The sequence below is a fragment of the Sciurus vulgaris genome (assembly GCF_902686455.1).
Source record: "Sciurus vulgaris genome assembly, chromosome: X".
NCBI lineage: Eukaryota > Metazoa > Chordata > Mammalia > Rodentia > Sciuridae > Sciurus > Sciurus vulgaris.
In genome coordinates, this window is record NC_136471.1 from 90,503,038 (window position 1) to 90,515,168 (window position 12,131).

Consider the following 12,131-nt stretch of genomic DNA (forward strand, 5'->3'; position numbering starts at 1 on the left):
AAGGAGTTTTGAAGGACTGTGGTGATGATTGCACGATGTGAATGTACTTAAAAATGGTTGACAGTAACTTTTATTATTTATCCTTTACTACAATTTTTAAACAAAAATTAATTTGTCAATAAAGCTTTACCATAATGAAAGTAAAAGACACTGTTTAGAAAATCAAAGTCACAGACTGGGAAAAACTGTCAGAAAGCATATATCCAACAAAGAACTTGAACCCAGCACAGAATCTTTAAAACTTAACAAATAATAAAACAAACCATTACAAAACATGCAAGACAAGAACATTTTGTTAAGGAGGATATTTGGATGGCAAATAAGCACATGAAAATGTTCAAATCATTAGTCATTAGGGAAATGCAGATTGAAACCACAAAGAGATACCACTACATACCTATTAGAATAGCTAATGTTGGGGCGGAAAAACTAGCAAAACCAAGTGCTACAGAAAATGTGCAACTAAACCTTTCAAGGAAATGTCAAAACGGTAAAGCTCGGGGGCAGGGGAGGAAAAACTAACAGAATGAACCAAACACCATTACCCTATGTAAATGTGTGGTATGCCTCTATTTCATGTACAGAGAAACAAGATGTACCCCATTTGTTTACAAAAAAAAAAAAAAAAAAACTGGTAAAGCCACTTCAAAAAACAGTTCAGCAGTTTCTTAGAAGGTCAAACATACACTTACCATATATTCCAGCAATCCAACTCTGGGTAGCTGCTCTAGAGAAATGAAAACACAAAAAGTCGCACACAAATATTTATATAGCAGCTTTATTCATAATTGCCCAAAACTGCAAAGAATCTAAATGTCCCACAAATGGGGTACAGATAAAACAAATGGTAGTACATTCACACAATGGAATATGACTCAGGAACAAGAACTAATGATACACCCAATGACATCAGTAAATCTCAAATTTATTATTAGCAAATTGATTCTCAAAAAGTTACATCTGTATGATTCCACTTATATAACATTCTGCAAAACATGAACCAGAAGGACAAATCAATGATTACCAGGGGTTAGCTACAGGGGACTGGTTTTAACTATAAAGTAGCAGGAGTGAAATTTGGTGATGGTAGGCTAATAGGACCGTTCCATACCTTAATTGTATTGGTGGTTACATACCTCAATGCATAATTTATCAAAGCTTATAGAACTGTAACCCAGAGTAAATTTTTTTTTGCAGTAATAGGGATTGAACTTAGGGCACTCTATCAATAAGCTACATCCCCAGAACTTTTTATTTTTTATTTTAAAACAGTCCTGCTAAATTTCCCAGGCTGGCCTCAAATTTATTATTGTCCTGCTTCTGCCTCCAGAATAACTGGGATTACAGGTGAATGCCACCATGCCTGGTTCTAATGTAAATTTTAAGAATATAAGTTTAAAACTTGATGGCATAAAATAAACCTATATACTGTATGATTTTATTTATATGGCATTCATGCTAAAGCAAAACTGTAACAGATCAGTGGTTGCCAGTAACTGAAGATAAGGGCTAAGAGTAGACAACAAAGGTCCTGAGGAGTTTTGGGGGTGATAACAAATATTCTGAATCTCAATTGTGGTGATGATTCACTCCTGAACTTTATGCAAATTATCTTAATTTTTTTAAAAAGAAAGGGAAAAAGATTTATAAGTAGCTTTAATTCAGGAATAGTGGTGCACACCTGTAATCCCAGGTACTCAGTCAGGAAGTTTTAAAAAACTGAAGATATGCTATAGGTAGAACATCTAGAATCCAAAATTCTTATCCCAACAAGACTACTTTACTTCTTCCATTTGATTTTGGCCAAATTATGTTCCCATGTTTCTTATTCATCTAGATATTTCTATTTCTCATTCTTGCTTACCAGAACCACTCAGGAATAAAAAATTATTTTAAATATTAAATTATGAAATTCCAACTGAACATGGTGGCACACACCTATAATCCCACCTACTCAGGATGCTGAGGCAGGAGGACTGTAAGCCTAAGGCCAGCCTGGGCAACTTTCAAGAATCTGTCTCAAAATAAAAAATATAAAGGGATGAGGATGTAGCTCAGTGCTTGCCTAGTATACCTGAGGTCCTAGGTTCAATCCCCAGTACTGCAAAAAGGGTGTATGTATACATACTTGTGTGTGTGTATGTATGTGTATGTGTGTGTGAGTGTGTGTGTGTGTGTATAAATGGCTTTGGCAGTCTCAGTATCCAATTTCTCATTTTAACACTATTACCTACCAGGAGAGTCTCATAATGTGATGTTATGAAATGTTACACCTCATTCAAGGAGACTCAGGCAAAACTTTAGCAAGACAATACTAGGATTTTTAAACCTAAAAAGAAGAAAATGCATTTTAAGGACTTAATAAATTGAGACTGGCACACAGTAGGTACTTAATTAATGTACCTTTGTTAAGAATGCAGTATAATGCAGAGGAAAGGGACTGCATAGGGTCTCAATCATACTTGGATCTACCAGTTAATGTTGTCTTGGGCATATCCTGTCAACTTTCTGAGCCTGTTTATTTTTCTTAAGAGACTAATCCTGTATTGGTACAGCCATATTGAGGGTTAAGGAGGTTAACAGATTTCCAGAGCTTGTTACAGTTTGTGCTCAATCAGTACCTAACTCCCTCCTTTGGCCATGCCTGAATACAGGAGTAGTCTGTCTCAAAATAAAACAGTCTATAGTCAGTGGCTTTCTAGTCTATCACCTGATTTGGTTATTAGGATCTGGTTAGGTAAACTGCGGGTGCTGGCCTAAGAGGCAGAGGTAAGAGCAAAGGATAGCTGGAAGTTTAATGTAGCGGGCAAAGACCAAAGTAATGCAATGCTCACTCCCTACAAACATCTCGACTCTGGATAAACTGCTAGGAACTGAAATTTTGTACATGAAACAAAATCCCTAGTAAAATGAGATCATTTCAGTTGTAATCTTCTATCCCAGTCCAAGAGCTTGCTACAGTTTGGATTTTAAATGTACCCCCAAGGCCCATGTGTTAAAAGGCTTGATCTCAGGGTGGCACTATTAGGAGGTGGACTAAACTTTTAGGAGGCAGGGCCTGGTGGGAGATCCTTAAATCGCTGGGACAATGAAAGGGATTGTGGGACTTCAGGCACTCCTTATACCCAGTTTATCTATGCTACCTCACAAGAAAGCCAAAGCAATGGAGCCAATTGACCATAGATTGGAACTTTAAAGACTATAAGTCAAAATAAACCTTTTCTCTTTATAAATTGATATCTTAAGTATTTTATAATAGTGACAGCAAGCTGACTAAGCCAAGACTCTAGTACTGCTTGGGCCTGCTGCCCTTGTCTGATGGGGTAGGCTGTCCAAAAGGTGATAGCTAATTATACTTTAATGGGTGGCTTCCAGGCACTAGGAAAGGAGTTAGCCCAAACACAGCTGCTCTCTTAAGGGCACACTCTGAATAAATGGAACCAAAACTCTCTGGAATTATGGAATTCAAATTCTGATGCTGGATAAGGTCACACAAGGGCAGGGACCAGCAAGAGCACTTCAGTTAACAGAATTCCTCCAAATTCTTATATATGCCAAGATGGGACTGTCCCTAAAGCACCCAGCTGCCCTAACAACAGGTACCTTCTTTTCCCTTCCTACAAAATAGTACTTAACACACTTTAGCACCAGCCAAGCTTGTTGGTTTTCTTCTTCCCTCTATCCTATCTCCAGACTCTTCCACAGATATAAAAAGGCTCATCACTATTCCCCCTGTCCCCACTGCCACCCAGGTGAGGACTTAAGAACTTGGAAGAAAGATGCATGGCCAGGAGCCCATTACAGGAATACCTTGATGCTGATACCTCTTGTTGAATGGTAAAGAAATCATCTTCCCTGCAGGGTCTCCAGGTCTACTAACAGTCTAGCCTTTATTTGTACATTCAGCGGTCTAAGAGGGCTTGTGGGAGGTCATCCCTAATATCAGCTCAACCTGCGGGGTGGGATCCTGGGATTAAGAGTGAGGGATAAATTGTTAGCACCTGGGCTCTGCTGATATTTTATTTATCTTGTAAAACACAGCAGGGATTAAGTAAAGGACACTGGGTTTGGCAACTCCAGCCTCTCTAGAGAGAATGGAGGGAATAGTATGGGGAAGGGACACAGTATGGGAGGGTTTTTTAAATATAGAGATACTTCAGAGAACCAAACTCCACTTGTATTCCCCCATCCCACAGGAACCGGTGCTTGGAGCGGGAGGGGAGTGAATCAGCTGATCAGTCACCAGCACTGTCATCACCGTTGCCAGAGAGGTCGAGAACAGACATCATGGAATCGGACAGCTTGCTGGCAATTTTATCTGCAGATGAAGAAATATATGCAATCTTTGGGTGACTGGCTTGCCAAAAGAAGGCCTACTAGACCTGACCTACATGAAGCTTGGTCTGCACCAAACTCCCCAAATAGCTCACTTAATCCCCAAACACTACACAAAACAACTGGTGAACTGTTGGAAGCCACTGTTAAACCTCACAACTAGAACCATTTATCAACCTATGATCACCACAACATAGCTTCTATCTCCGAGTTTCAAACTCACAGGACTCCAGATTTTTTGTCCCTTCCAAGAACCAAAATGGTAATTTTCTTATACTACATTGTACTTAGCACCCCATCATTACCTTCAAAACAAAGCTCTCACCAGGCATGGTCATTCACACCTGTGACCCTAATGACTGGGGAGGCTGAGGCAAGAGGATCACAAGTGAGGCCAGCCTGGACAACTTATCAAGACCCTGTCTCAAAATAAAATATAAACAGGGTGAGGATGTAGCTGAATGCCCCTGAGTTCAACCCCCATGACCACAAAAACAAAACAAAAAAAGTTCTCACAGCAAAAAAGAAACACAGGGGCTAGGGAGATAGTTCAGTTGGTAGAGTGCTTGCCTTGCAAGCACAAGGCCCTGGGTTTGATCCTCAGTACCTCAAAAAAATAAATAAATAAAACGAGAAACACAGCAGTAGTAGCTTTGAGCCTGAATGCTCACAACTCACGCTTCTTATCTGCCCTATTATTCCTCAAGATTCCCTGAGACTGGGTTAGATCCCTTCACGGTACTTGCTATCTCTTCAGAGTGATCACTCTGTGCTGTCAAATGTCTGTTTTATCTCCTCCCTACACTCTAATAAGACCATAAGTTCAAGGGCAATTTATTTCTGGAGTCCAAGGACTCAAAGTAGAGCCAGGCCAAGAGTGAATGTTTGATTATAAAATATGGCCTACTTCAAAGAATAGGGCTGACAGGGCCAATCAACCCTATCTAGGTTTGCATTTTGCCTCCAATGATTACTAATTGTCTTACTTTTAAAGTGTCGCTGACTATCTCTGAGTCTCAGTTATCTCATTTACTATATGAGAATAAGTCTTTTACAATGAGTTAGTGAAGATCCTTCAGTATCCATAGGGAAAGACTTGGAGGATACCAAATCCAGATTTGGTATTCTGAAGGCCCTTATATGAAATGGTACAGTATTTGAATATAAACTATACATATCCTCCTGAACACTTTAAGTCACTTTTAGATAATACTTAATACACTATAAATACTATGTAAATAGTTGTCATACCATGTTGTTTAGGAAATAATGACAAGAAATACATAGTCTTTATACATTCAGGACAAATGCAATGTTTTTTCAAATATTTCTGATTTGCAGTTGGTTGAATCTGCAAGTACAGAAGCCACAGATATGGAGGACCCACAATAAAGCATGAAGACCTAAATGGGTCAGGTACACAATGGACCACCATTAAAATGAAGGGAAGTTCTTTCATGTATTGATGTAGAACAGAAAAAAGTGATGGGGCAAAACCATGTGTTCAGCAGACTTGCATTTGAGTAGAAAAAACAACAAAGAATATATAGGTATTTTCTTGTGTCTCTTTGTTAGGAAAGAGATACAAGAAACTAACGGTTGCCTATGAGGAGAGGTCTAGACAACCAGCAGATAGAAAATATATTTTACTGTATATCCTTTGGGATTTTGAGTGCAATGCCAAATGATAAAGTAAAAATTATATATAGCCTGATACCTGGCTAACACACAGAAAGTACCTGATAAATGTGGCTATATTTATACAAAGACTAGGCCACTGGTTTTCCAAGTGTGGTCCCCAGAGGACCAGCATCAGCTGATTTATTCAATTAGAATCTCTGGGGAAGGGCCCCATAAATCTGTGTCTTAATAAATACTCCAGGTGATTCTGATGCAATATAAAGTTTAAGAACCACTATGCTAGTAGTTGAGCCCCTAACCCATCCCTGCTCTACAACCCTGGACACATGGATATGCTCATTCAGCAGCCCCTAATACAGGACCCAGACTGGCCCTTTGCAGAGCAAATGGGCAGCCAAGTACCCCCACCTGTACGCTTCTGCATCTTCTTCTTGTTCTTCAAGGCAGATGCCAAAGCCTGGCCCTGTTGCAAAGGATCTGTCTCCATGATCCTCTGCAGCATTGGACGGCGGTCCACTGAGCTGACATCCACCACGCTGTTGTTCTTGGGGTGGTGGTGGTTCACATTGCGTTTAGCCCACCCCACCTGATAACGGTTTGGATTGGTGCAATAACCAGTGAGGTCTCCAATCTGGAGAGAGAAAGAGGATAATGGTGAGGTCCTGACCTTCAAAGGACCTCCAGAGACTTCTACAGAGGAGGCAGAAACAGGCTTAGTAAAGACTAGGAAGCCTACAGCTGGGTATGATGACACACATCTGTACTTCAAACTACTTGGGAGGTGAAACAGAAAGATCTCAAATTCATGGACAGCCTAGGAAACATAGACCCTGTCTCAAAAAAATAAATAAATAAAAGAGCTGCAGATGTAGTTCAATGGTACAGTGCCCCTGGATTCAATCCCCAATAAAGTGGGGGAAAAAGGAGCCTGGAGTCATGTGAACCAGGCTCTAATTTTGGCTCCACCATATATAAGCATGTACTTAGCCTTTCAACCTCAGTTTGCTCATCTGTCAAATGGGAGTGAATAATGGGTAACCTATATGACTTTTACGAGAAAAAAACGAACTGGGTGTGGTGGTGCATGCTTGTAATCCCAATGGCTCAGGAGGCTGAGGCAAGAGGATTACAGGTTCAAAGATAGCCTCAGCAACTTAGTGAGCTCTAAGCAACTTAGCAAGACTCTGTCTCAAAATAAAAAAATAAAAAGGGCTGGGGATGTAGCTCAGTGGATAAGCGCCCTTTGGTTCACTCCTTGGTACCCCCTGCAAAAAAAAGAATAAAATGAAAAGATAGGGTTACTTAATCAATGAAAATTGGTATTATAATGATCATTTACTTAAGCGACTCTTCAAGGTCTCATTAAATTTAACAAATATTTTTGGAAACTATTTTGTTTCCAGCTCTGTGTGAGGACAAAGAAGAAGAGTCAAACTCATTTCCACCTTTAAGGAGCAACAATCTATCTCATAAGTATGGTGTCTGCCCATGAGGGACACAAGGATGAGTAACAAAGAGGTTGGAATGACAGCAGTCAACATACTACTGATGGGGAGGATCATTCCTTTCTCTTTCTTTTTTTTATGGTGGTACTGGGGATTGAACCCAGGAGCACTTTACCAATGAGCTATATCACTGACCTTTTTATTTTGAGACAGGCTCTCACCAGGTTACCAAGGCTGCCCTCAAATTTGATATCCTCCTACCTCAGCCTCCAGAGTCATTAGGATTACAGGCATGCACCACCATGCCAAACAGGGAGGGTCATTCCTAACACAACACTGGAAAAGCACAGAGCACACTTGGGGGGTCACCAAAAGGGGACTTGATGTGGCAGGAGTGAAAGATGTATGTGAGTAGTAAAAACCAGTGTTAACAGAAAGTTTACTATATGCCAGGTACCACTCTAAGTTCATATGTGAATATATGTACATGTGGGTTAGTGTGTGTTATGTATGTATGTTTGTGTGTCTTAGCTTAAGTACATTTATAGGATATTTGCACAACTACAAAAATCACCTAACAATGCATCTCTCAGAACATATCCCCATTGTAAGGCATCATATGTGACTGTATTCACCCTTTTATATGTATTAATTAACTTAATCCTTCTAACAATGCTATGAAAAACAAGGTACCTGAGGTCACAGATCTAGTATGCTATGGAGTAAATTAGAACCCAAGCAGTCTAGCTTCAGAGCCCATGCCTATGATCATCTACTTCCCTATAGTGGGAAAAAGGCAAGAAGAGATGGGACTGAGTAAAGTTACCATCCTGCACCACTTGGGTTGAGGGCAGAAGCACTATTCACAATATAGTATACCTAAACCATATCTCTTATTTGTACAATGGGGTGGCCCTAATGAAGGCCCTGAACTGAATCTGAAGCTTGTAGTATAGAAAAAGGGAACTACTTGCAGGTTTCTGAGGAAAAAAGGGTATGTTCTGGGGCTTAGGAGCTCAGTGGAACATATTGTTGGAGATGGCCTTAAATACACAACTTTACACTGATTTTCCCTTTAAGCAATGAAAACCTCTAAAAAACTATGTGAGAATGAGAATAGTGTGATTCCCTCACTGTTGTATACCACAAATTTTGTATAGACTACAGACTGTGGTTTCCTCCTTGGACTACATGCCCCCATGGTGGCCCCTTTCCTATGATTAACTGTTCTAATACATAAACCTGACCATGTCATTTCCCTGCTTAAGGAATCCTTCCAGATATATAACCAAAAAAATAAAGGACAGCTCCTGAAATTAATCCTGTGGAACAATCTCCAAGATGAATTTGTAAGTGAATCAAGTAAAATGGAGAACTATATGAACAGCATTAAAAATATTTACCTGTAACTATTTATATAGTTATATATTATACTTATATAGTGCACATATAAATATGGAATAGCTCTGAAAAGACATTTAAAAGTCTGCTAATAATGACTGGCTCTAAGAAAGTGACAGGGGGGCTGAAACACAAAAACAGGAGAGAGATTTACTTTTTGCTGTACACATTTTAGTACCTTTTAAATTTTAAACCATAATTACATTACCTACTTGAAATTTTTTTAAAAATAAAAAAAGTAAGCAAAACAGGAGTGAAAAACCCTTTGAAGTCAGGTGCAGTGGTACACACCACTAATCCTAGTGACTTGGGAGGCTGAGGCAAGAATATAGCAAATCCAAGGTTAATCTCAACAACTCGGGAAGTTCCTGTCTCAAAATTGAAAAAAAAAAGAAGGAAAAAAAAAAAAACTCTGGGCACAATAGCACATGCCTGTAATCCCAGCAACTCAAGAGGCTGAGGCAGAAGGATAGCAAGTTCAAGGCCTGGCTCAGCAATTTAGCAAGGCCTTAAGCAACTTAGTGAAACCCTGTCTCAAAAAAAGTAAAAAGGGTTGGCTCAGTGGTAAGGTGCCCCTGGGTTCAATCCTCAATACCAAAAATAAATAAATATAATAAATTAAAAGTAAGAAAAAAAAAAGGGGGTGCGGGGAAGGGAAAAAATAACAGAATGAATCAAACAACATTACTCTATATAAATTTATGATTACACAAATGGTATGTATGCCTTTACGCCATGTACAAACAGAAACAACATGTATCCCATTTGTTTACAATAAAAAAAAAATAAAATAAAAATAAAAATAAAACTCAAAAAAAAAAAAAAAAAGAAAAGAAAAAGGGCTAGGGATATAACTCAGTGGTAGAGTGACTTTGGGTTCAATCCCCCAGTACCTAAACAGTAAAAAACAAAAACAAACCAAAAAACCCTCTGACCCTGAAAAATAAATAACCAATTTTCAGTGTTTTCTGGTTGCCTATGGGTTACAATCAAACTCAAGGCCTTCTATGATCTGACTCCAGAATTATCTTTTCCCCACCTCTTACTACCCACTCAAGCTGCCTCACATCACTAACCATTTCCCCAAAACACTTTCCTGTTACCCTCTTGGGCCTTGGCATGAGCATGGGTTGAGCCCTTGCCCAGAAAACTCAGCTTTTAAGATGTGATTCAAGCAAGACTTTCCTAACTCACAATTGGTATAGATGAGGGCCCTTATAACCATGCTGTCTCAACCTTCATCCCACCCCTTTCCCATCCCTGCCAACATTCCATGCACCTCCCATCACAGTGCAGATGTCTTTCTGAAATCCAGAAATGTGGGGACTGGCAGAAGAGAAGGCTGAAAACAACCACCTAGAGTCATATCATGCCATGCAAATCTTGAATAGCAGAACTCTGGTATCTGAACCTTATTCTTTAGGTGGCTAGGGAGCCATGAAAGGAGTTTAAGCAGGGGAGATTAACATGGTCGGACTGGGCCATGAAAAATATGAAAAATAGACCTGGGACATATGTCTGGCTGAGTTGAGAGAAGTTTACTCTAGGGTTATGGAAATGGTAAAGACAAGGGAAATTGACAGATTAAAGGGATTTTGAAGGGATACCATAGGACTTGCTGACTGACAGTTACAGCATCTTGGATACTAGGTAGGAGAAAGTCATTTGCAACTTAAAACAACTGAGTGACTACTGATACCTGTTCTATGGTTAGAACCAGATCTGGCAAAACTGCTTGAGAGAGTATACCTCTCTCCATGGACCTATTATCGTTTGGCAAAAGACACACCAAGTCAGGCATCCAGGAACCCCAGGGAGCATGTGAACCACTCATACCTCACTATCTTACAGAAGCTAGGCAGAAGGGACTGACCACGTTCAAGAATGTGGGTAGAGAAGAGGGTTGCCATAAAGAAAGTGGACAGGTACCTTATATACAGTAGTTTTATTTTCAATGGCATCTGCTATTTTCACCATCGGAGAATGGAGCCACTTGATCTCCATTTCAAGCGGGTCCGTGTCACCCAACAGCTCATCTGATTCTCCTGTGGCCAAGCCTTTAACAGAACCAACACCATTATCAAGATCCTTGCTCCTCCCTGCTGTCAGCCCCTTGGTCAGGTCTCAACAGAAAGGAAATGTGGGTACTGCCCAGGGAGTCAGGTGGGGGAAGATACTTCTCAGTTCTGCTAAAAGGTTACATAACAAAAGATTAAAAGCATGAGTTTTGCAATACAACATTTGCCTATTGGGAGCTGGCCTCAGAGTCTTAACTTGCTCATCTGAAAAATGGGAATTCCACAAGGCCTATACACAGAGGGCTGCTGTGAGTCATGGCAAGGAGCCCTATTATTGTTTGGCCCAACCATGATGCTGCTCTATAAATGGCAGCTACCAGGATTACCTCCCTAGGACCAGGACTATCTATCTGTTCCCTCTGGCCCATTGTCTAGAGTTGGTTTCCACTGTAACCTCAGATGTGCCCACTGCCTCCTATAGTTCTGTCCCTATTCCCTTCTTCCTAGTCCCTACTCACCCTTCAAGATCCAGTACTAGGACCAACTCCTCCAAAACTGCTTCACCACTAACCTCTCCCCCACCCTCTTCTCCATTTCCCAGACCTCAATCGTTTGCCAAAATGTACTGTCAGTGATAGATCCCCTCTTGCCCTCACATACATCAAGAATCAAGCATCATCCTGAGAACATGATCTCCCATCCCTCTCAAGTGTCCACCTGACAGAAACAAAAACTAAAATTCAGAAAGAAGGAGGATAACCTGCCTCAAGCCACAAGGGGACTAAATAAAGAAGTAGGCAAGTTCTCTTGTCCTCACTTACAGACATTACATTAGACATTAGAAAACACAGACAATGAAATGTCTAACCCTCAAGAGAAACAGATACCAGAAGCTAAGTCAGCTAAGACATTCTCAACTACCGCACAGTGTCTACGCATGGGTCCAGGGAGTCTTGAGGTGGGATACAGAAAGAGGCCAGAGCCACAAGCCAGGGCTCCAGAGGGTAGTGTTTTATGAAAAGAAACTTTCTCAAAAGTTTCTAAAAGTCACATCTCTGTACACCCAGAAAATAGTCATCTTAATAATGGCTAAATTCTACTGAGCATTTATTTACTATATGCAAATTACTGTTCTACATGTCTTTTCCTTTCTCATGTGCTAAGCATCAAACCCAGGGCTGTGAGTATGCTAAGCCACTGAGCTACACTCGCTACCCATTTTTTAAACAGTAAATAAATCCTCACAATCACTTATCCATGGGTGCTATTGTCCTCATTTTACAGATGACAC

General features: G+C 40.2%; 1 protein-coding gene across 2 annotated transcripts in view; it reads right to left on the minus strand.

Annotated features, from left to right (window-relative positions):
* Window positions 1–3,119: 3,119 nt before the first annotated feature.
* The window catches only part of GNL3L (G protein nucleolar 3 like), a 33,752-nt gene continuing 24,740 nt past the window's right edge, over window positions 3,120–12,131 (minus strand). For both annotated transcript variants that reach the window (XM_079124114.1, XM_079124113.1), the window contains 3 exons: window positions 10,752–10,879; window positions 6,385–6,607; window positions 3,120–4,318 (listed from right to left, as the gene is read on the minus strand). In XM_079124114.1, coding sequence (XP_078980240.1) covers window positions 4,236–4,318; window positions 6,385–6,607; window positions 10,752–10,879 — 434 coding nt within the window. In that variant the 3' untranslated portion in view covers window positions 3,120–4,235. The remainder of the gene's footprint in view (window positions 4,319–6,384; window positions 6,608–10,751; window positions 10,880–12,131) is intronic.